Raw genomic sequence first — 22,961 nt, 5'->3', positions numbered from 1 at the left:
TAGGCTAATCAGGGCTTTGGGATGGGAGTGTGTGTGAAACCTCCTCCTGTCCTGCCAGGAGTGTGTGGTCCTTCAAAGCACCATGTGCTCCTGGCAGGGTGGAGGAAACCTAGGGTGCTTCCCCTACCCCCAGGTCCTAATTGGCCTTGGGGTGGGGGAGCAGCAGGACCTTCGTAGGCCAGATGAACCAGCATGGTGGGCTGGATTCGGCCCACAGAGGCCCTTTTGCCCACCCTTCTACAAGACCATTTCTCATGCAGAGGATCTTACAGTTAGTTAAGCTGTTTTACGGAAGCTCTCTTTGGTTTATCAAAGAAACGCCTAAGAGATGACTTGATCGTGGTCTGTAGGTTGCTACGTGGAATATTTCTGATCGAAGATGACTCTTTAGTTAGGAGACAAAGGCATGACACGAGCTAGTGGCCAGAAGCTAAAGCCAGGCAAATTTAGACTAGAAAGAAATAAGGAGGACAATTTAAACATTGAGGGTAATTAACCTTTGCAACAACTTACCAACAGATATAGTTGATGCTACTGATTAGGCCCATGTTTTTAAATGTATTTAGGCATTACTATGCTTACCGTTACACCACATAACTGATTTGGGAGTCTAAATCTCATTTTCAAAAGGGATTTAGGCACTTTCGAGCTGGAATCTCATTGGCAGACAATGGGATTGAGACTCAAAAGTGCCTCAGTCCCTTTTGAAAATGAGATTTAGGTTCCTAGAGCAGTTAGGCACAGCTGCACTCAGGATTACAATGCTTCACTGCTCTAGGAACCTAAATCTCATTTTCAAAAGGGACTGAGGCACTTTTGAGTCTCAATCCCATTGTCTGTCAATGAGATTCCAGCTTGAAAGTGCCTAAATCCCTTTTGAAAATGAGATTTAGGTTCCTAGAGCAGTTAAGCATTGTAATCCTGAGTGCAGCTGTGCCTAAGTACCCTTAAAAATGTGGGCCCTGAAATCCTTCAACAGTATTTGATGTTTTACTAAATGAGATGCTCAAACTGAACCACAAATTACCACTATGATGCAGCAATCAATGACATTCTTTGGCCTCTCTTACACGAGAGAGCACATTGTATAAGCATCTGATAACATGTGGCCAGTTATTGGGGGATATAAAAGGACCCAGGCATCCATGCACAATTCCCACTGACTTTCACAAGAGTAATACTGATGTTTGGGAGGACAGAATTGGATCCAAAGTAACCATTTTCTGTGTGCTTTTTATGTGTGCTTCTGCAGTTGTTTCATACATGAATACATAGCACTTTATAAAAAATATATACCCTTGAGACTATGGTGCCAATGGAAGTTAATTAATATAATCTTTAAATAAGGCCTTTTTCCTGATGGGAAAAATTGAATAGTTTATTTTGTACAGTAAAGAAAGTAACTACAGTAACACTTCATTAGCTCTATTTTTAGCTTGGCCTAAACTGAGTGTTTGGTGACATGGCTGTTGGATTTCTCTGCTCAGTCTGAATGATCTGTTGAGTTCTAGATAATCCTGCCCAATCGTTAGTCATTGCAGAAGTCTGATCCAGGGCTATGTCATCAGTGAAAATGAATAGCCATTCAAGAGCTGCCTTTCTAAGAAAGGAGTGAGATCATTTGAATGAGGAAACTACTACTGGGGATAACAGATTTTTTTAAAAAAAATTGTCTAATGTTACTGTCTTCAGAGTAGTGAAAATTGGCAAGTTTCACATACATTAGATGTCATTTCTCCCGCATGGAGTCAGCTGATATTCACTCGTATCTGTCTATAAAAAACCAGAGGCAATAGATTTGCATATGGGACACTAGTGTCCTCGCACTGTGCTCTTAGCCTCCAGGCCTGCATTAGGCACAGAGTGCATAGGTGACAGTGTAGGAGTTTTTGTAGGGTGCCTCTGGCCATGCTCCCCAACTCTGCACTTTTTTGGGAGTTGCACTAGGATGGCTGTGATGCTGGTCCCCACCACAGTAACAGTGGTAGAGGGCTGGCACATGCCAATCTGGCCACCTCTGCAGGGGAGTTCTATCTCTCTAAAGGTGATTCCACCACTGCCTGTTCCACCCTCCCATGTCAATAGCTCTGGCTTGCTGTCCTCCAGCATGGCTTCTGGGAGAGAATCTTCCCCTTTAAGGGTTCATTTTCACTAATGAGTCTCCAGCCTGCCATCTTGTAACCTGAAAGCTGGTTGGGGGATGCCTAGGGCAACATGATGTCTAACAACTAATTCACCCCTGCAGTCAACCCCAAAGCCAATTCTGTCCACACATCTATGCAGGCGTTTTCATCACAGGACCTAACCATGTAAACCAGCACATCAGAGGCTTGTATAACTGCATACCCAATAATGTGATCTATGCCAGCAATGGCCCTCTGCCATGTATACTGGCCAAACTGGACAGTCTCTATGAAAGAGAATTAATGGATACAAATCAGATGTTCGAAAAGTCAACACACAGAAACCTGTTGGAACATTTTAACTTGCGGGGACATTTATTAATGGATCTCAAAGTCACCATATTATTTTAAAACAATTTCAAAAGCCAGCTCCACTGGGAATCTACAGAACTTAATTTAATTTATAAGTTTGATACCCACAACAGAAGTCTAAACAAAGACATTGGCCTTCTACATTCCACATCCTACTGACATGAAAAGGATACTTAAAGTGGGTACTAAATGCTCTTATCAGCTTCATTTTGCATGGACACACTAATTGACAGTTTCTTTCCCCTTTCCCCCTCCCCCCCCCCCGTGCTATTTATTTGAAAACTGGACCCCTTAAACTCCATTCATCTGAAGAAGTGGGTTGTGCCCACAAAAGCTCATGAGACCATCTTCATTTTTTGTTAGTCTTTAAGGGTATGTCTACACTACAGCACTAATTCGAACTAACTTAGTTTGAATTAGTTAATTCGAACTAAGCTAATTCTAATTAGCACATGTAGACTTAAAAACTAGTTCGAATTAGCGTTTTGCTAATTCGAACTAGCATGTCCACACTGAGTGGACCCTGAACTGAGGTTAAGGATGGCCAGAAGCAGTGCCAGCAGGGCATCTGATTAGGACTTAGAGTGTGGAGCTGCTGCTTTAGGCTAGCCGAGGGCTGTGCTAAAAGGGACCCGACCCCCACCCTGGACAGACAGTTCTCAGGGGTTCCCAGCTTGCAAAGCAGTCCTGGCTTGGAGTGCCCGGAGTGCCCACACTCGGCACATCACAGCATTCAGCCATCAGCCCGGCTGCACTTGCCGCAGGCTGCCATCCGGAGGGGGGGTCAATCGGGGGGCTGCAGGAGAGATTCCACCCCGAGGAGCCCGCAGAGCCACCCCAGTCCTCCCCATTGGGGGCTCGTACCCCATTCCTCCCTCACCTCCTTCCACTTATCCCTCCCTAGCCCCCCTTCCTGATGTACAAAATAAAGGACACGTGTTCAAAAATAGAAACTCTCTTTATTGAACAAAACTCGGGGAGACTGGGAAAAGAAGCTTGGAGAGGGGAAGAGAGAGGGTGGGAGAGGGGAGGGCAACTAAAATGATCAGGGGTTTGGAACAGGTCCCATATGAAGAGAGGCTAAAGAGACTGGGACTTCTCAGCTTAGAAAAGAGGAGACGGAGGGGGGATATGATAGAGGTCTATAAAAGCATGAGTGGTGTGGAGAGGGTGCATAAAGAAAAGTTCTTCATTAGTTCCCATAATAGAAGGACTAAAGGACTCCAAATGAAATGAATGGGTAGCAGGCTTCAAACTAATAACAGAAAGTTCTTTTTCACAAAGCAAATAGTCAACCTGTGGAACTCCTTGCTGCAGGAGGCTGTGAAGGCTAGAACTAGAACAGAGTTTAAAGAGAAGTGAGATAAAGTCATGGAGGTTGGGTCCATGCAATGGTATTAGCCAGGGGGTAGGAATGGTGTCCCTGGCCTCTGTTTGTGGAAGGCTGGAGATGGATGGCACGAGACAAATGGCTTGGTCATTGTCTTCGGTCCATTCCCTCCAGGGTATCTTGTGTTGGCCGCTGTCGGCAGATAGGCTACTGGGCTATATGGACCTTTGGTCTGACCTAGTATGGCCATTCTAAGCTCAGGGCTCAGGATCGGGGGTCTCAGTGGACCACCTTGATTTTCATGCACACCTGCTCCTGGGTGGCCAGGCTGGCAGCTATCCTGCCCTAGACGGCCACTTTCCTGTGCCTAGTGCGGAGGTCCTGGATGAGGTCCACAATGTTTGCACTAGACCAGGCGGGCACCCGCCTCTTGCGGACCTGGGCAGGCTCCCGGGAGCCGCCAGCCTGGTCCCGGGAAGAGGCGGAGGGCTGGGTGGCAGCGGGTGGCTGACTCGTGCCGTGCCAGGTGCAGGGTCTGCTGGCTGGGTGCTGACAGGCTTGCACCTGGCACGGGCACCGTAGCCAGACCGTGCCCCTTTAAGGGCTCCGGGGCTGGGAGGGGGGCAGAAGAGTTTCCCTGGTGGTGCCCAGAGTGGCCACCAGGGAAAGCTGGGAAGGGCTAGCCTCCCACTAGTTCGAATTAAGTGGCTACACAGCCCTTAATTCGAACTAGTTAATTCGAACTAGGCATTAGTCCTCATGGAATGAGGTTTACCTAGTTCGAATTAAGCGCACCGCTAGTTCGAATTAAGTTCGAACTAGCGGTTTGCATGTGTAGCGCCTATCAAAGTTAATTCGAACTAATGTCTGTTAGTTCGAATTAACTTTGTAGTGTAGACATACCCTTAGGTGTTGCAAGACTTTGAGTTGTTTTTTAAGTTTTTCCAGCACTGTCTCTGTCAGCCATAGGCCATTCCAGTTCTGCAAAGCCTGAACCAAAACACTCTTACTGTAACATACTTAATTTTCTCTCCAGCTTTGGGTTAAGAGGATAGACCTCTCCATAGCAGTCAAGACAGCCAGCTGACACACTTATATTAACTTATAATAGGTAAACCATCAAATGTTTGGATATAGTTCAGACAGGCATCCAGAACAACTTGAGTCTGTCCATTTGGTCTGGAGTTCTTCCAGGAGTCAAGTTTTTTGTGAGATTTGAGCCACTTCCATTTCTTATCTGGGCTGGAAGTACGTGAGGACAGCCTCTTCTGTGGTATTTTTCATCAATTTTGCACCGGAACCACTGTGTATCTAGTCCTTTCAGGGTTTGCTTTGAACTGGGGTCTAAAAAGATACCAAGATGCAAGGTGTTGACTTCTTACTCCTGTACAAATACTGCATATAGTTTTGAAACATAGAATTCTCACACAGATACCCTCTTATCTCTGTGATTATGTGAACATTTTCCAAGTTGTGTCCTTGATGTGTTTCACGTCTTTGTTTTCTCCAAGTTAAAAAGTAATTTGCTGATCAGCAACAATCTTTTTTTTTAATTTGCTTATTTTTTAGCTCACAAGTTAAAGCAGAGATGGGAGATGTGTGTATGATACAAGTTTGAGATTGCGGAGTTATTTATGTTTTTGTTGCTCTTTTGAATCTGCTGAGAGAGTCCTTATGGAATTTGGTGCTACAGATATTTTGCCAAATAAGGCACCACCCAAATCCAGCCATGAATATGTGATTAATCATCATCTAGAGACTATCTCTCAATGAAAATCTTTCATCCTTTTGTTTCTTCTGTTCAGTTTTCCATTCAGTACCCTTTTCTCATTGAACTTTCAACATTATGCATTGTTCAAATATGTAACAAGATTGTTTTTGTTTCCAAACTGTGTTCATCAACTGTCCTTTGACTCCCACTGGAAAGTTCAGCAGGAAAATCAGAGACTGGATAAATAACTTAAAAAGAAAGAAGCTTGATCTTTTGAAGGAAAACAGATAACAACCCTGGACACATTGACACCAATGCTAACAGCTTGAGTTTCAAAGGTGGTGATCAGTCACATCTTCCATTGAATGGGAGTTGTGGGTTGCACAACCCATCTGTAAAACTGGGTCATATTAGGCACTCAGATACTCTGGGGTGTGCAGGGTATAAAAATCCAGACAAACTGAAAATATATTTAGCATAGAGTGGGTGTAGCACAAGCAGTGACAGCTTTCCTCTGCTTTCCATCCCAATGCACCTAAACAATATTTTGGAGGGAGCAACTCAAGCTGTAGATGCATCTTTCACCATCATGTGAGATCTGTTTATAAAGGGCAGAGATGACTGTGGATAGATTGCAAATAGTTCTCTGTCTGGTTGACATTAATGGTAGTATGGGTTGTGATGGGTCAGAAAAACTCCTGATTAGATAACTGCATAAGCAATCCCAGCACAAATACAAACCACATACAAACAATTTTGAAATACACTGGCATGAACATGCATGCTAGTTACACTGGATCACAAGATCACTGGTGATGAGTGAACCCACAGGCTGTGTCTACACTGGGCCACTTATTCCGGAAAATCAGCCACTTTTCCGGAATAAGCTGCGAGCTGTCTACACTGGCCCTTGAATTTCCGGAAAAGAAACAATGCTCTACTGTACAAAATCAGCCGCTATTCCGGAAAAACTATTCTTCTCCCACTTGGGCATAAGTCCTTATTCCGGAACACTGTTCTGGAAAAGGGCCAGTGTAGACAGCCCAGTAGTCTTTTCCGGAAAAAAGCCCCGATCGCAAAAATGGCGATCGGGGCTCTTTTCCGGAAAAGCACGTCTACATTGGCCACAGACGCTTTTCCGGAAAAAGGGCTTTTCTGGAAAAGCAGCCTGCCAATGTAGACGCTCCTTTTCCGGAAAAACTGAAAACGGAATAGTATTCCGTTTTAAGCATTTCCGGAAATTCATGCCAGTGTAGACACAGCCAAAGGGAGCAGAAATATAGCCAAGGTAAAATAACATCAAATAACAGGACTTTGACTATCCATGAAATCTTTTTTGCAATATCTACCCAGCATGACTGTTCACTAGGGCTATGTCTAGACTGCAAGCCTCTTTCGAAAGAGGCTCTTTCAAAAGATTCTTTCGAAAGAGCCTCTTTCGAAAGAGAGCGTCTAGACTGCACGTTGAACTTTCGAAAAAGCGGCTTGCTTTTTCGAAAGAAAGCATCCAGTGAGTCTGGATGCTGTCTTTCAAAGAAGCCCTATTTACATTGAAGAACGCCTTCTTTTGAAAGAGGAACTTTCGAAAGAAGGCGTTCTTCCTCGTGAAATGAGGTTTACCGCCATCGAAAGAAAAGCCGCGTTCTTTCGATTTAATTTCGAAAGAACGCGGCTTGAGTCTGGACGCAGGGGAAGTTTTTTCGGAAAAAGGCTACTTTTCCCGAAAAAACCCCTGAGTCTGGACTCAGCCTAGAAGAGCAGCACAAAAATACCAGGAATTAAAATATACTCACAGAAGTAATATCCTCTGGCCAAACCTCAAGAAGACAAAGCAGAGTTTCTCTTCAGATTATTAGCAAATTCCTATTTTTGCAGTGTTTGTGCTACACATAAAAACCTTCATAACAAAGTGCTAACATACAGTGCAGTCTTACTAATACTAGATGACAAGTACTGTAACTGATGGGTTCACATGTTGGATTCACTTTAGTTTTTAAATACAAACACACAGTAAAGCCCAAGCTGGAGATTTTTGCTTGCTTGCTTGCCTAGCAAAAGATAAGTTTATGGAAACGGTATGATGACGCCTTCCTACACTGAGTGCTAGTCACTGCAAAGGCAGTGTTGTATTGGTTACAGCAGGGCTGCAGCGTCAAAACATTTAAGCTGAAATAGTCAGTGCTGCCCAGGGGATTTTGACAACTAATTCCTATTAAATTTTACTGGGAATTAGGCATGCAGGTCCCTTCATATTAGGTTCTGTTCCTAGCTCTGACACAGACATTTTGTCACCCAAGTGTGCATCCAGTAGCCCTTCAAGCTAAAGAAAACTCCAGCAATGGGAGAAGGGAACCCACTTCCTCTCATTGTCTGCCAACTGTAGAAACCTCCAGCGTTGGACTTTGTAGGCAGCTGGCAATTGGGGCGATCCCAGGCAGCAGGACACCTGGAGAATCTGTTCTGTCAAGCAGCCAAAAACAACTGAGGTGCAAGGGAAGCAGCAGCAAAGGCGAAAAGGACAGGGCTGTATCCCAGGATAGGTTGAAAGCCCTGGTTAAGATTTTAAAAGGAGCGACTATGAGGAATTTCTCATAGGATCTGTAACAAGACCCCCTTAAGCATACCTGGTATTTTGTATGAGTTAACTCCCTTGTCTTAATATACGTGCCACGTGGAAACTGGCATTTCTACCTTTGCAGCATTGAAGGAAAGTCAGAGCTGTGTCCCAGCAGTGAGAATTGGTTTGCTTAGCACAGGGCTGGGGGTGATGCAGCTTCCTGTTCACCAAAAAGCAGTGCTTGTATCACCCCAGTATTATCAGAGGTGTTGAGTGGTTTCAGAGCTTCTCACATCAAACAGCACTGTGGCTAAGAGATGGCTTATCTGTGGGTTGCTAGGTGGAAGATTTCCAGGGAAGGTTAATCTTTTCAAGTGTCTTCTGACATAGTGTCAAGCACCCTGAGTTGGGTTTGGCAGGAGTGGAGGGTGCCTAGCTTTGGGGACCCAAGTTTGGACTTACTGGTTCTGGTTTGATTGCTGTCGTTTTGTAAAATGATGTTGAGTGTGGACCCGATTGAGTATAGATAAGAGGTGGTGTCTGTTGGGGTATGTCTACACTGCATCCCTAGTTCGAACTAGGGATGCAAATGGAGACAATCGAACTAGTTAATGAAGCGGGGATTTAAATATCCCGCGCTCCATTAACATGATCTCGCCGGCGCGCTAGTTCGAATCACAGCTGATTCGAACCAGGAAGTGCGTGCCGGGACGCGTTAGTTCGGACTAAAGCCCTTAGTCCGAACTAATGTTACTCCTCAAAAAATGAGGAGTAACATTAGTTCGGACTAAGGGCTTTAGTCCGAACTAACGCGTCCCGGCGCGCACTTCCTGGTTCGAATCAGCTGTGATTCGAACTAGCGCGCCGGCGAGATCATGTTAATGGAGCGCGGGATATTTAAATCCCCCCTTCATTAACTAGTTCGATTGTCTCCATTTGCATCCCTAGTTCGAACTAGGGATGCAGTGTAGACATACCCTTGGTTATTTTAGTGCTGGGAGAATGAAAGGCATGGATCAGCTCCCCATCCGTACCCAATGCAGGAAGTTTATGATCCAACCCCAGCGGACGAAATTCAGTGATGAAGCCTGGTCATGTTCCACTCGAGGCATGTGGGGCACACGCTAAGAAGCCGTGCTGGGAGAGAAGCAGTGGCTAGGAGGTAATGGGGTGCGCTGTAAGCTGAACGTGGGAAACTAGGGTTAGCCCCTGGTGGCCCCTGGCACTTTATTTACCTGTGCCTCCTCAAATACGTCTGCTTGAAGCTCCCATTGGCTGTGGATCACCATTCCCAGTCGATGGGAGCTGCGGGAAGCAGTGTCCCGGTCCGTGCCACTTCCCACAGCTCCCAGGAACATCGATCCGTGGCAAACGGGAGCTTCGAGCAGTGTTTCTCAATGACTGGTCTGTGGACTGGTGCTGGTCCCTTTGATCTCCCAGACATAGTTGAGAAAGGCAGCAAGAAGTGTTGAGAATCATTGCTCTGGAGGCTTTATGGAGCTCCAGGAGCCGATGTCTCAGGCACAATGTCTCCTGGAGCTGTTTCCAGGACTGTATGATATGTGTTCAATCTCTGATATGTCTATACGTACAATATGATGGGGACTAATTTAGCTACAACTACTCATGAGAGAGATCTTGGAGTCATTGTGGATAGTTCTCTGAAAACATCCACTCGGTGTGCAGCGGCAGTCAAAAAAGCAAATAGAATGTTAGGAATCATTAAAAAAAGGATTGAAAATAAGACAGAAAATATCTTATTGCATTTATATAAAACCATGGTAGGCCCACATCTTGAATACCATGTACAGATGTGGTCACCTCATCTCAAAAAAGATGGGACCGGCTCTCTTCAATATCCTCATCAATGATTTAGATATTGGCATTGAAAGTCGGCTTATTAAGTTTGCAGATGATACCAAGCTGGGAGGGTTGCAACTGCTTTGGAGGATAGTGTCATAATTCAAAATGATCTGGACAAATTGAAGAAATGGTCTGAGGTAAACAGGATGAAATTTAATAAAGACAAATGCAAAGTGCTCCACTTAGGAAGGAACAATCAGTTTCACACATACGGAATGGGAAGCGACTGTCTGGGAAGGAGTATGGCAGAAAGGAATTTAGGGGTTATAGTGGACCACAAGCTGAATATGAGTCAGCAGTGTGATGCTGTTGCAAAGGAAGCAAACATGATTCTGGGATGCATTAACAGGTGTGTTGTGAGCAAGACACGAGAAGTCATTCTTCCGCTCTATTCTGCACTGGTTAGGCCTCAGTTGGAGTATTGTGTCCAGTTCTGGGCACTGCATTTCAAGAAAGATGTGGAGAAATTGGAGAGGGTCCAGAGAAGAGCAACAAGAATGATTAAAGGTCTAGAGAACATGACTGTGATGGCTTTAGTTCGGGGGCGAGCGCGCAACCCCTGACTCGGGGTTACGGCCCAGTGAGCCTGCCATCTGAAGGCTATAAAGTCACCAGTTAAATGGGCACAAGCTCCTAAGACACCCCCGGGAGGGATGGATCGGGGCCCAGCGAGCCCTGTGTCCCCAATTCCCCCTCTCGGGGCACCTTGGACGGTCCCCCACAGTTCTCGTGGCAGAGGTCCCTACCACTTTGCACCCGTTCGCTTTTCTCCAGCATTGTGTGTAGCACGGAGGGATAAAAGGGGTGGATAGGGGGACCCGGGCCCACCGGGTCCCAGCCCGGGGCCCTAAGGTTTTGGGTTTTGACCCTTACCTGGCTGACGGGGTCCCACCCCGTAATGCATCAGCCCATGGGCACCAGTACGGCCCTGCCCCGGGCTTCTTCCTAGCCTCCCCCGAGTCAGTGGTTCTTGGGCCCAAGCTGTTAGCCCTTACCTCGCTGTTGTAGGTACGTGAGAGTCCGTCCCATGACTCTCCTAGAATCCCAGCTTTCTGTCTCCACCGGGGGGGAGGAATCACCTCCCTGGCGTCCTCTCCTTTGTTCCGGCTTTTAAATCCCCCGCCAGAGATCACGCCGCCCTTCTCGTCCCCGCCCCCGGGATTGCCAGCGTCCCTGCATAGGGCCGTAGGGGGCGGTGTTGTGTCCCAGCGTTGTGCACGTCCGAGCCTGCCTGTCAATCGGCGCGGTTTGCCGCAGCCGTGGGACTCTGCTCCGCGCCGGCCACAGTGGACGCGGCTTCCCAGCCACACACCGGCTGGGCAGCGCCTCCCGGGCTTTCTGCCGGGGCCGGAGCTGCTGCCAGCCCAGTTCTAGTGCAGTCTGCTGCTGGCCCATCACAATGACCTATGAAGGAAGGCTGAAAGAATTGGGTTTGTATAGTTTGGAAAAGAGAAGATTGAGGGGGGACATAGCAGCCGTTTTCAGGTATCTAAAAGGGTGTCAGTAGGAGGAGGGAGAAAACTGAGGCTTCTGAGGATAGAACACGAAGCAATGGGCTTAAACTGAAGCAAGGGAAGTTTAGGTTGGACATTAAGAAAAAGTCCCTAAGTGTCAGGGTGATTAAACACTGGAATAAATTGCCCAGGGAGGTTGTGGAATCTCCATCTGTGGAGATATTTAAGAGTAGGTTAGATAAATGTCTATCAGGGATGGTCTAGACAGTGCTTGGTCCTGCCATGAGGGCAGGGGACTGGACTTGATGACTTCTCGAGGTCCCTTCCAGCCCTAGTATTCTATGATTCTATGATATTGGTATTGAAAAAGGTTCAGAAAAAGGCAACTAAATGATTAAGGGTTTGGAATTGGTCCCATATGATGAGAGATTAAAAAGACTTTGGACTTTTCAGTTTAGAAAAGAGGAGACTAAGGGGGGATATAATAGAGATCTATAAAATCATAACTGGTGTGGGAAAAGTGGCTAAGGAACAGTTATTTACTTATTCCCGCAATATAAGGAATATTATAATAATATAAGGAATAGGGGTCACCAAATGAAATTAATAGGCAGCAGATTTAAAGCAAAAAAATGAAGTTTTTCTTCACTGAGCACACAGTCAACCTGTGGAACTCCTTGCCAGAGGGTGTGATGAAGGCTAGGATTTTAACAGGGTTCAAAAAAGAGCTGGATAGATTCATGGAGATTAGGTCCATCAATAGCTATTAGCCAGGATGGGTAGGAATGGTGTCCCTAGCCTCTGTTTTTCTGAAGGTGGGTGACAGGAGAGGGAGCACATGAGAATTACCTGTTGTGTTCCCTCCCTCTGGGCATCTGGTATTGGCCACTGTCGGCAGACAGGATACTAGGCTGGATGGACCATTGTTCTGACCCTGTATGGCCGTTCTTATGTCCTCTGTTGGACAAGTGTACAGTGTTTTCATAAGAAGCTATGGGGGCCTGATTCCCATTAAAGTCCATGGCAAAAATTCTTACTGACTTCAACAAGGGCAGGATTTTGCCTGTGGTGTGTGAGGCCATTCAAGGACACCCATGCTGGGGCAAACAAAGTTATACAGTAGCCCGTTTGTTCAGAAATGAAGCAGAGGAAAATATTCCTCAGCCCATGAATGAAGCCAGCTGGTATAACTGGTTCACATGTGGTTACTGATGTAATGTGTGATAAATTACCTAGGCATTCCAATGAAAGGGGGCAGACATTAGGGTCACAGTTAATGGCTTTCAGATCTAAGGGCAAGAGTTCAAGTGGGCTTAGTAGGACTGGCTAGTAATGGCATATGTCTTCTAGTTTATGTGGGAGAAAGTAAGTGAGAGTGTAAATGAAGATTTAGCAGAACAATTTAGGATGACTTCTTATAACTCAGCTGGCAAGCTTCTGTGTCATCTCCTCCTCCTGTGTCATCTCCTCCTCCTCCTGTTAAATCTGAAGCCGAGGTAGCCTAATATATGGTTCATTTATCATCCCGAGATTGCCAAAGGAGAGTAAAATGACAGGCTTATGGCAGCTGTTTAAAGAAGAGATTTTTATTATTATTATTTTTATTAATCAGCACTACGCTTAGCATTATTTCTCACAAAAACACTCTCGATGTTTAATTATCGCACCTTTTGCATTTAATTGGAGGCCAGAGATTTCAGTTAAAAAAAAAAAAAGGAAATTGATGATAAAATCATTGTATGGTAAATCTTGCCCAGGTTCATTTATTTATAATTGAAACTGTTTCTGAGTAATACAAATACTTAAAATAATCTTGAACTGGGAAGGCATGGTCTGCTTCAGAAATACACACCCCTATAATATACAAAGACGGGAATAAATTTGGTTTTGAAGTTTAGTAAACATAACTGTGCTGCCTCACCTTCACCACGTGCCTTTCCTTTTATAGCTTGTTAAATACTAGAGTTCTGCTGTTGCCAGGGTTAATTGAATAAACCACATGATCCTAAGCACTCTTAACTTCGATTGGAGACTGTGAGGTCATGCCTACACACTTACTGGGGACCCATGATGCTATGATTGATGCAGCGGGATTCTATTTAGCAGGTCTAGTGAAAATCTGCTAAATCAACTGCAAAGTGCTCTCTGGTCAACTCTGACACTCCACCGGAATGAGATTTAGGTAAGTCGACAGGAGAGCATCTCTCGTCGACACAATGTTGTATAGACACTGTAGAAAGTCACTCTAAGGTATGTCAACTCCAGCTACACTATCCACTCTTGAAAACAGGTATCTTGCCTAAAAAAAAAGTCTTACATTTTGCTGCAAAAGGCAGACTTCGCTTAATCATATTATGCAGATTCTATGTTGTCTTTCAATTTTTTATTTCTACTTTTCATTAGCTAGAAAAAACACAATGCATTTTTCTTCCAAAAATTATTTCCAAATTGTAACCTGTATGAGCCCCAACTTTGAGGTACTTTCAGTCTAAAACAGCTGGGATTATACTTTCTATAAGTAACGGTCTGAGGTGCAGTCACCCCTATAGACTGTTACCTCAAGTATCCATTTTTCCTCAAAATGTGGATCTCCTGTGCCCCAAAAGTAGAACAGGTACTCACAGGTGGAACATGGCATCTTTAATATTTGTCTGTACTCTCCTGAACTGAATTGCATTAGTTTGAAAAGAAACTGTTAAAATGACACATACCAAAACCTCTCATTTTTATCTTCTTACTTCAGGGACAAAAGTAAATACAGGTTGAACCTCTCTAAACCAGGACTCTCTGGTCTGGCAACATACATGGTCCATGAATGTTTCAGGACCAGAATGTTTCAGGACCAGAGAATTGTGGTGGAGGGTGACTGGGAGCCCTGTGGGCCAGCAAGGCAGTGGGTTGTCAGTAGCAAGCTGCCATTGGGCCTGGGAGCCTGGTGGGCTGCAGTGGGGCTGCCTGGTGGGGCCAGGAAGTTCAGTGGGGCCTGCAGCGCAGCAGGGAAGGGAGACCAGAAATGACCACCGTTCGTCTGGCAAAATCCTTCATGCAGGACCAGTCAGGTCCCGAGGGTGCTAGACCAGGGAAGTCCAACCTGTACTGCTTTTTGCCCTTGTTAGCCCTCCAAACCAACAGCTAAGGGAGAGTAAACTGGGTTCCATTTTGACTCTCATCTCATCATCGGAGTTGCTAAGTGAGCTCCTGATACAGAATGACCCCATGTTCCATTTCAGAGCCAGGATACGAATACAGGAGTTAGGAATTCCAACCTTTTACTTGCACTCAGATCAGACTTGGGATCATGTATTAGGGAGCGAATATACATGGAACCCAATAGTACCATTTTTACAGTCCCTTTTAGACCTATAACCAAAGGTTAAGGTTGGATTAAAAATGATAAAGAACCAAATTCTGCCGTGGCGTTGAACCATTCATGCCAACTGGAGCCTTGTGCAAAAATAAAGAGCCAGATTGTGCTTGCCTTAGTGGCATGGGCAGCCCTACCAAAAGGCATAAATCACTCCTGTGCAAAAGTTCAGCATGAGGCCTACGCACCATTTCAGTTCCACTTAAGGCAGGTTTGAGAAGCCTTGCTGGTTCTCTGCATGAGATGAATTTTACTTCAAATGGACAGGCCTATATACTCACAAAAGGTGTTCTGGTAATGGCTCTTCTGTAAATTTACCCCTAAAACTCTCCAGAGCATTGTATGGTCAATTTCCTTTTGCATTCTGACTTTTTTCCAGTACTATAAATGTTTAATAAGGCTCCTGGGACTAACGTGTTGGGTACATTGGCTGGAAGCTATGCAGTAATATTGTTGGTTTATGGGAAATATCACTATATGTGATGGTCCCAAGTTTCCAATCAATGTGCCATTGAAAAAAGTGAATCACAGCTTCCCCTTTGGAACTCCTCAGGTGTGATGCAGCAAAAAATATCCCGGGCCTTTCTGGCTGAGCAAAGCTCCAAAGGCAACATACCACTTCAGCTGGGTAAATAAAGGGAGGAGAACGTGAAACTCCACCTCCATAGAAAGTTGCTCAGGTGCTCAGTAAAAGGCAAGTTGGGCAAATCAACCCTGGAGTTAGTTTTGTATTTCCCAGGTCCTAGGAATTGCCTTGTGAATTCCTGAAGCTCCAAGGCTAAATTAGTCTGTGGTCTGGAGACCAGACAGGATGTCATGCTCTACTTTGTGTGCACTTAAGTGATTTGGGGAAGACTTAAACATGTGCATCACTTTAAGCAGATACGTAGAGTTTTGTACATGTTGAAGTGCTTTATTGAACAGGGCTCTATAAAAGCTGGAGGCAGTTCACCAGGGTTTGCTCCTGGCGAGCTGCTGGCACACTGTTTACTTGCGCTTCCACAAGTAGGGCCTCTTGCAGCTCCCATTGGCCGTGGACGCTATTCCCGGCCAGTGAGACCTGCGGGATCCGGTGCAGCTCCCATTGGCTGGGAATAGCGATCCATGGCCAATGGGCCCCGCAAGCAGTGGTACTCATGGAAGCACAGTTAGATAAACTGCTGGCGGCCCACCAGCGGCTAACCTTGGATAACGGCCTCTGGCTTATTGCCCACCCCTGCGGTAATTTTATGTGGCTTTGTAGCAACTGAACCAACATTCTGAATTTCTTACTTAAGGGAAATTACCCCTTTGGGATTATGAGGTGTATCCTTGGCAGCTAGTGATTTTAATCCAATTCCTAGTGAACTAGTGTGCATATCACAAAATAAATCCCGCACTCTCAGTTTACTTGTTGTCTAATCAGAGATACACACGTCTTGATGAGCCAAACCGATCCCTCACCCCTAAAGGTGACCCTGGCATGCCAAGAACAGCACACAATGATATGCTTGTGTTGGGAAGCTTGCACAGCTGCTGTCCATGTTCACACCTGTCCTGTTGTGAAACAAGGAACTACAGCGTCCAAGGCCGTCATTCTGGCCTTTTCCTCACATGTTAAGATTTCGTTGGTAAGGGTTGGAGGAATTAGAAGTGCAAAAAAAGCCAGGAATTCCCGTGACTTTCAAGCAATTCTGCAAATGAAGAGAACAAGTTATTGTTCCCGATAGTTACTGTAGGCAAGCAGTTTTTCTAAAATGACAGCGAGTCAACTAGACAAAAAATTAATGACAGATTAAGGGTGACTACAGTTTCTTCCAGTGTTTTAATAATGTCTTGTGAGTAGGTCTGTTCCCAGAGAACAATCTATTGAAGGCATGGGAGAATGCAGGTAGAATTATTTTCTTAGTATTGTTGAAGAAGGAATTGTGTTACAGTAGTGCATTGTTGATACAGAGTACTGACTTCCGCATACCCAACTTTCATTCCTTTCAATATAATACAGCACTTCTGAAAACACTCTGCCTGTCCTTAAGCCATGAATTAAGCAGCCTTCTAGGAGTAGACAAGTGAGAGGTGTAATCTCACCTACTCCACTAGAGAAGTCTCATTTTGTTGCATACAGCAAGGGCTCAATTGTGCTTAAAGGCACAACCCTCTTTCGGGTGGCATAGAGTTGCCTAACCCTGAGATTCCTTCCTGAATCTCAGGGCTCCTACTATCCGGGGGAATAGGTCTGGGTATGTCTACACTACCCCCCTAGTTCGAACTAGGGGGGTAATGTATGCATACCGAACTTGCTAATGAAGCCCGGGATTTGAATTTCCCGGGCTTCATTAGCATAAAGCCGGCTCCGCCATTTTTAAAAGCCGGCTTGTTCGAACCCCATGCCGCGCGGCTACACGCGGCACGGGCTAGATAGTTTGAACTATGTAGTTATTCCGAACTATCTGTACGTCTCGTGGAATGAGGTGTACAGATAGATCGGAATGGCTACATAGTTCGAACTATCTAGCCCGTGCCGCGTGTAGCCGCGCGGCATGGGGTTCGAACAAGCCGGCTTTTAAAAATGGCGGAGCCAGCTTTATGCTAATGAAGCCCGGGAAATTCAAATCCCGGGCTTCATTAGCAAGTTCGGTATGCATACATTACCCCCCTAGTTCAAACTAGAGGGGTAGTGTAGACATACCCTCTGTTCCCACTACCCCTTTATGAAGCGTGACTATTTTCCCTCTGCTTTTGGATCTCATTCCGTGGGCAGGAGCAGAGTGGCACTGGGGTGACGGATCTCCCCTTGCTGGTGTCTGTGAAGCCTTTGAAGGCTCAGTGGGAGAAGCTCTTCAACTTTGGCCTGGCCCTTGTGCGGATCATTCAAAGGTCCCTTCCCCATTCGCTGCATATCTGCAGACAGGCCAGGCACAATGCAGGCTCCAGAGTAGAACTGATGTAGCCTGCAATCAGGCATTTCTGTGGGGATTTGGGTGTGTCTGAGGGTGACTTATTGTCTGGGCAGGGCCACATTTTCCACATTTCAAACTTTTATTTGCATTTTTTTCAATTAGTTCTGCTGTACAGAGCCTCATTACAGACATTGGGCCATGCCCTGATTTTTGTGTGTCTGCTGTAAATGCAGAGTAACTCTGTGGATAAATGTCACTGAGATCAGAATCAGGCCTGGTGCTGCCTCTTCAAGATAATTATTTGGTAGGAGTGCTAAGCCAAAATCCTGTGCCAGTCAGGCCCAATCCTGATGCTGCAGAAATCTTAAATCAATTTTCTTTGTGGGCCAGATATGTCGATATTGAGGGAAAATCTCATGATTTTTTTTTAAAGCTCCTGCCATATATAAGATATCATGGGTGAACCTGGTGATTAAATTACAACTTTCTCTTCCATCATGTATCTAAAAAGAAACCTTGAATCATTTTGGAACACTTAATCCCAGTTTTCCTGGTACACCCAACACAATCTCTTTGTTTCTGAGTCTGTGGGAGAATTGAGACATCACCGTTCTGCAGTTAGCAATGACTATATCCCTTAGGCAGCTTAAGGCAGAGCGAATATCCTATTGCTTACTACTTTATCTGAACCCCAATCACTTTCTGTATCCCTCCTCTTTCATTTGCTGGAATTGTTGAAATCTTAGGGATTCTTCTTAAATCGCATTTAGCATTTGGTCTCCGAAGTAGCTCAGAGCAGCAAATTCATAACTGATTCTCATTGAACAAATGTCAAACTAATTTGAGGGGGGTGAGAAATGAAATGATGAATGTCCTTTCCTCCCACGCCCTCAACCAAAATAGCTAGACCTTTTCATATTCTGCCACCTCAAAATGAAATGCTCAAAGTGGGAGCAGCAAACACAGCAGAAGATTATAGTAAAGATCAAGCTAGGAGTAGTAGAAATGTTAAGATTCCTGAGAGGATCAGCCACTCTAGAACAGGGAATGCTGAACAGTGAAACATTTCTAGGGACAGACTTGAGGCATAAGGGTGGTTCCTCTCCCCAGCATCTAGTCACTATAAAAAGGGCAGTTAGAGTAAAATTTCCATCAATGAAAAATAACAAATGTCCCTGTGTTGTAAAAACTAGACTCAGAGGCAGCAAACAACGTGGAAAAATAAAAGCATGGAGCTTTTGGGCATGAGTGTTGAAGTCATTGGGAGCCTTTGCATTGACTTCACTGGGCTTTGGATCAGGCCCTTATTTCCTCAGAGGTTTATAAGTGGCCTGGCTCTACCCAAAGACAGGAAGTAGGGAAGAGTTGGAGTCAAATATTCCTGGACTAAAACTGTGCATGTCTTGTTTTCCAAACTGACATGCTGCAGATAATTAAACAAAATTCAGCTGTGGTGTGTGGCAAATTGGGGGCAGAGTCCAGTGAAGGGATTCTTGGCTGCCGTCAATAAGCTACACATATTAGATTAAATGAATTGGTCACGTTTTCCAAAAATTATCTGCACGTGACTCCTGAAGCTAAACAGAAAGTCCTGTGTTGCACTGTTGCATGAATAAAGCACATGATGAAAGAGCGGCAGATGCAGGCAACAGATTCCTTCAAGTTAAAACGACTGGGGCAAAATGGAATCTTTGCACCATATTATTAACTCCCAAGAGGTGAGTTGTTGAGAAACCTGTGCAAACCAAGTATTTGGCCCCATAGGCACCAACTCCATGGTTGTTCAAGGGTTCAAGCACCCATAGAAAATAAGTAATGGCTGCTCAGCACCCACCAGCCACAGCTGTTCGGAGGTGCCACAGATCAGCTGTTCGGCAGCTTGGGGAAGGTGCTTGGTGGAGGGTGGAGAACAGTGGGTGGGCAAGGGGTGGAAAGAGGTGGAGCAAAGAGGGGTCTTGGAAGAAGGGGGGGGAGTGGAGCACCCATGGGGAAAAATAAAAGCACCTATGCTTGGCACCCCACTCCAGCTTTGTGCTGTGGTGAACCCAGCTGCATAACTGGCCCTGCAGGAGGAGTGTTATTACCAGCCGATGTAAGGCCATGTCTTCACTCCGGGGAAGATAGATGCTGCCACAATTGATTGTCCAGAGTTTGATTTAGTGGGTCTTGTTAACACTCACTAAATCAAACTCAGGGGCGCCCCATTAGCAGCTGGTACTCCTGCTCCTATGAGGAATAAAAGAAGCCGAAGGGGGCATTTGCTCCCTTCGGCCTCCCACTGTGGGGATGATGGGGAAACTTGAATCAAGGTTCATCAACTCCAGCTATGTAATTAATGTAGCTGGAGCTGACTATCTTGTTTCAACCTTCCCCTTTAGTGTAGATGTGGCCTAAGTTGCAGCAACCCCGGAGGCTGTTTTAACTTTTGTCAAGCTCTTGGTGACTGCAGAGCTCTGAGAAACTGTCCCTATGACTTTGATGGGCCTGACCTTCTCTGGCTGTTGGCACATTTTGATACTCTTGGAGGAAAGGTGCAATATAACTGCAAATGGTTGCTATTATATTAGTTATTGACAAACTGCAGCATCCCTGCCGTAATGCAGAGCTTTTTAAATTAAAATGTCTTTCCAGAATTATGTGTTCCATAGCTATAATGATCTGACTCTGTTATTAATTAATAGTCTACACTATTCTAAAATGCATGTTAGAAACAGCAACTGTCAGTTCCTTTGGATCCGTAGCTTCAGCGCTGAGGCAGAATCTTGGACCTGGGATATCAAGGTTCACGTCCTAGTTTTGCTACAGACTTTCTCTGTGACCTTGAGAAATCACTGGATCTCCCCGTACCTCAGTTTCCCATTTGTAAAATGGGGATAATATTCTCCTACCTCAGGAGTGTCACAAGGCTAAATATTTGGGAGGCACAAATATTTCAGTGATTCGGGAGGGTAAGGGCATGTCACGTAAATACCTCTGTAGAAACAACACCCTTGTATTCAGTCTTGAGAAACAGAAATTATGAGAGAAGACCAGGAGGAAGATTTTCAAAAGTTACAAAGTCCCATTTTCAAAAGTGATACAGGCACTTAGGCTTTTACATATCACTGAAAGCCAAAGGGACTCATCCTCCTAAGTGCCTATGTCTCTTTTGAAAATGGCACTTGGAAAAAATGGGATTGGAGCTTTTGAAAATCCTGTTCCTGATCTTTTTATGCCATTTCAGTTGCTGAGGTGCTTTGGAAAATGTTCAGCCCCTATTTCAGTCCCTTAAGAGGCTCTTTTTGGCTTAAAAAAAATGCTAGTGGAACACATTAATATATATGTTCAACCCTGTGCATCCCTTTAGAGAGCAAAACAAGGGTCTTTTCCAACAAGTGCAGTAGACACAGAAAGCAGGTCCTGTGTGCTCAGCACATTGAACTGAACAGAAATATGTCAGTGAGCTAATTCCTACAGTACATTGGGACACCTCTGTGGAAAAAGCGTTCAGGCCCATGGAAAAGCTTGTAACGGTGGCATTTGCCTGCTCCAACGCTCACTTTGGATGGCTGAAGATACATTTGTGAACAGAAAGTGCAGTATTATGTCATCTTTAGCAGGCATGTGGTGTAGAAAGGATGAAGAGTAACTCAGGCAGCAATGGTGCAAACCTCTTGCAGAACAATGTCCATGTAAACTCTGCTGTGCTTCAGAATAGCATTTGGTAACCTCCTGTGAAGACATGTCATTGAACTTCTCTGTTTAATTTTCTTCTTTAATTCCCTATTGCAGAGCTGAAGGCAAGACCTGGACTCCTAATATTTTAGAAGATGGAAAAGCACAAGCTTACCGGATAAACATCGAATCAGAACCACAGGTCTGAGAGCAATAATTAATGGTCTACTAGCTTGGTAAAAAACACTACTGCTTTCATGTCCTCAAAGAGTGCCCCTTTTCATTTAATAGTAACACATTTTATTGTCAACCAGCTTTCCATTTAACATGTTTTTGTAACTTATTTCATATCTCCTTTCCTTTCTGGGATTGACTTCACTTTGCTCTGCATTCTGTCCTGTCACAGACCATGGTGCGTCTTTTCCTGTGTCAGTGTTTGTTTGCCCTTTTCCTTTTCACTGTCTCCATTCATCTCTGTCTTGTTTTTCCTCTTTTGTATTTTATCTCTTCCCCTTATTTCTCAGTCTCTTCTCCCTGTGCTTCAAAATCTGCGCCCTCCCCCCCCCCCAATACTACATTTCTCTAGTCCAAAGACTTTTACAACAAAGTTTTTGGTGGTCTCAGAGTACAACCACCAACTCTTGCTGATGACCTCACTGGCAATTTTTACTAACCTACTTAATTAACTTTAGGAAAAATAAATAAATATGCACATATATGTATTCAAGTCATTATAATTTACTGAGTGTTTCTGCAGACTTGATAATAAAAATAATGTACAGTTTAAGGATGTAAAGAGGTAACTGATAAGCATCACCCTTACTGGTAACCGGTTAACTGGTAGCCCAACTGGGCTGGAGCAGCCCCCTGCTCACGTATCACCACTGGTGGGGGCTGCTCTGACCTGGCCAGGCCCACCATGTTGCATCATGGGCGTGGGGGAGCTGCTCCATGACTAACCTGTTAAACGTAGTGTTTAACCCGTTATCTTTTTAAATGGCGGTTTATATCCGTAGTGCAGTTGCCTCTATTCTTCACTGGACAGAAACAGATGAGGTGCTTTGCATGTTCTTTTCATTTTTCTTGTTGGTTCTTTTGCTTTTCTGGTTGCTTTTTTAAAAAGACGTGCTAGCTAATAAGACTGCTGCGATGAAAAGCGATATCAACAAACCTAAGAATATCACTTTTCCCAGCAGCAGATTTATTCAGCCCTGGCAAGCATGGGGGCAAAGTTTGCCCAGGATGGGGAGGTAGGTATAGAAGCGGAGGGGAGGGGATGATGGGATATGGAGCCGCAAGACCAGAGCCTCTCGGCCACCACTGTAGGACAGAAGCCTGGCCCCAGTGTCCCCAGGAAGGTGGGGAACTCAATAGCTGCCTGCTCCTCCAGCGTTTGTGTCTCTGGAGAGGGGCAGGATCCAACTCCTGCTGGTGACCCACCTCATCACTGCCCAGCAGGCTTTGGTTGCAAGGAAAGCTCACAGAAATGCTGCTCTGGTCTAACTGCTCCTCAGTCTCTCTCTTCCCTTCCTCTCCCTCCCATCCTAGTACCCTCAGCCCCTCACACCAAGATTCCCAATAGCAAGAGAACAGAATCCAAACTCAAGATCAGTGTGAAGGACCTACTGTCTTGAGCAGTGTCAGCAGAGGCGCT

General features: G+C 45.1%; 1 protein-coding gene across 1 annotated transcript in view; it reads left to right on the top strand.

Annotated features, from left to right (window-relative positions):
* Positions 1–22,961, top strand: part of PDLIM4 (PDZ and LIM domain 4) — a 123,414-nt gene that overhangs the window by 37,766 nt on the left and 62,687 nt on the right. The window contains exon 3 of the mRNA XM_075900355.1: positions 21,425–21,509. Coding sequence (XP_075756470.1) covers positions 21,425–21,509 — 85 coding nt within the window. The remainder of the gene's footprint in view (positions 1–21,424; positions 21,510–22,961) is intronic.

Source organism: Pelodiscus sinensis, chromosome 17, assembly GCF_049634645.1.
Source record: "Pelodiscus sinensis isolate JC-2024 chromosome 17, ASM4963464v1, whole genome shotgun sequence".
Taxonomy (NCBI): domain Eukaryota; kingdom Metazoa; phylum Chordata; order Testudines; family Trionychidae; genus Pelodiscus; species Pelodiscus sinensis.
This window is presented reverse-complemented; position numbering and strand designations above follow the sequence as displayed.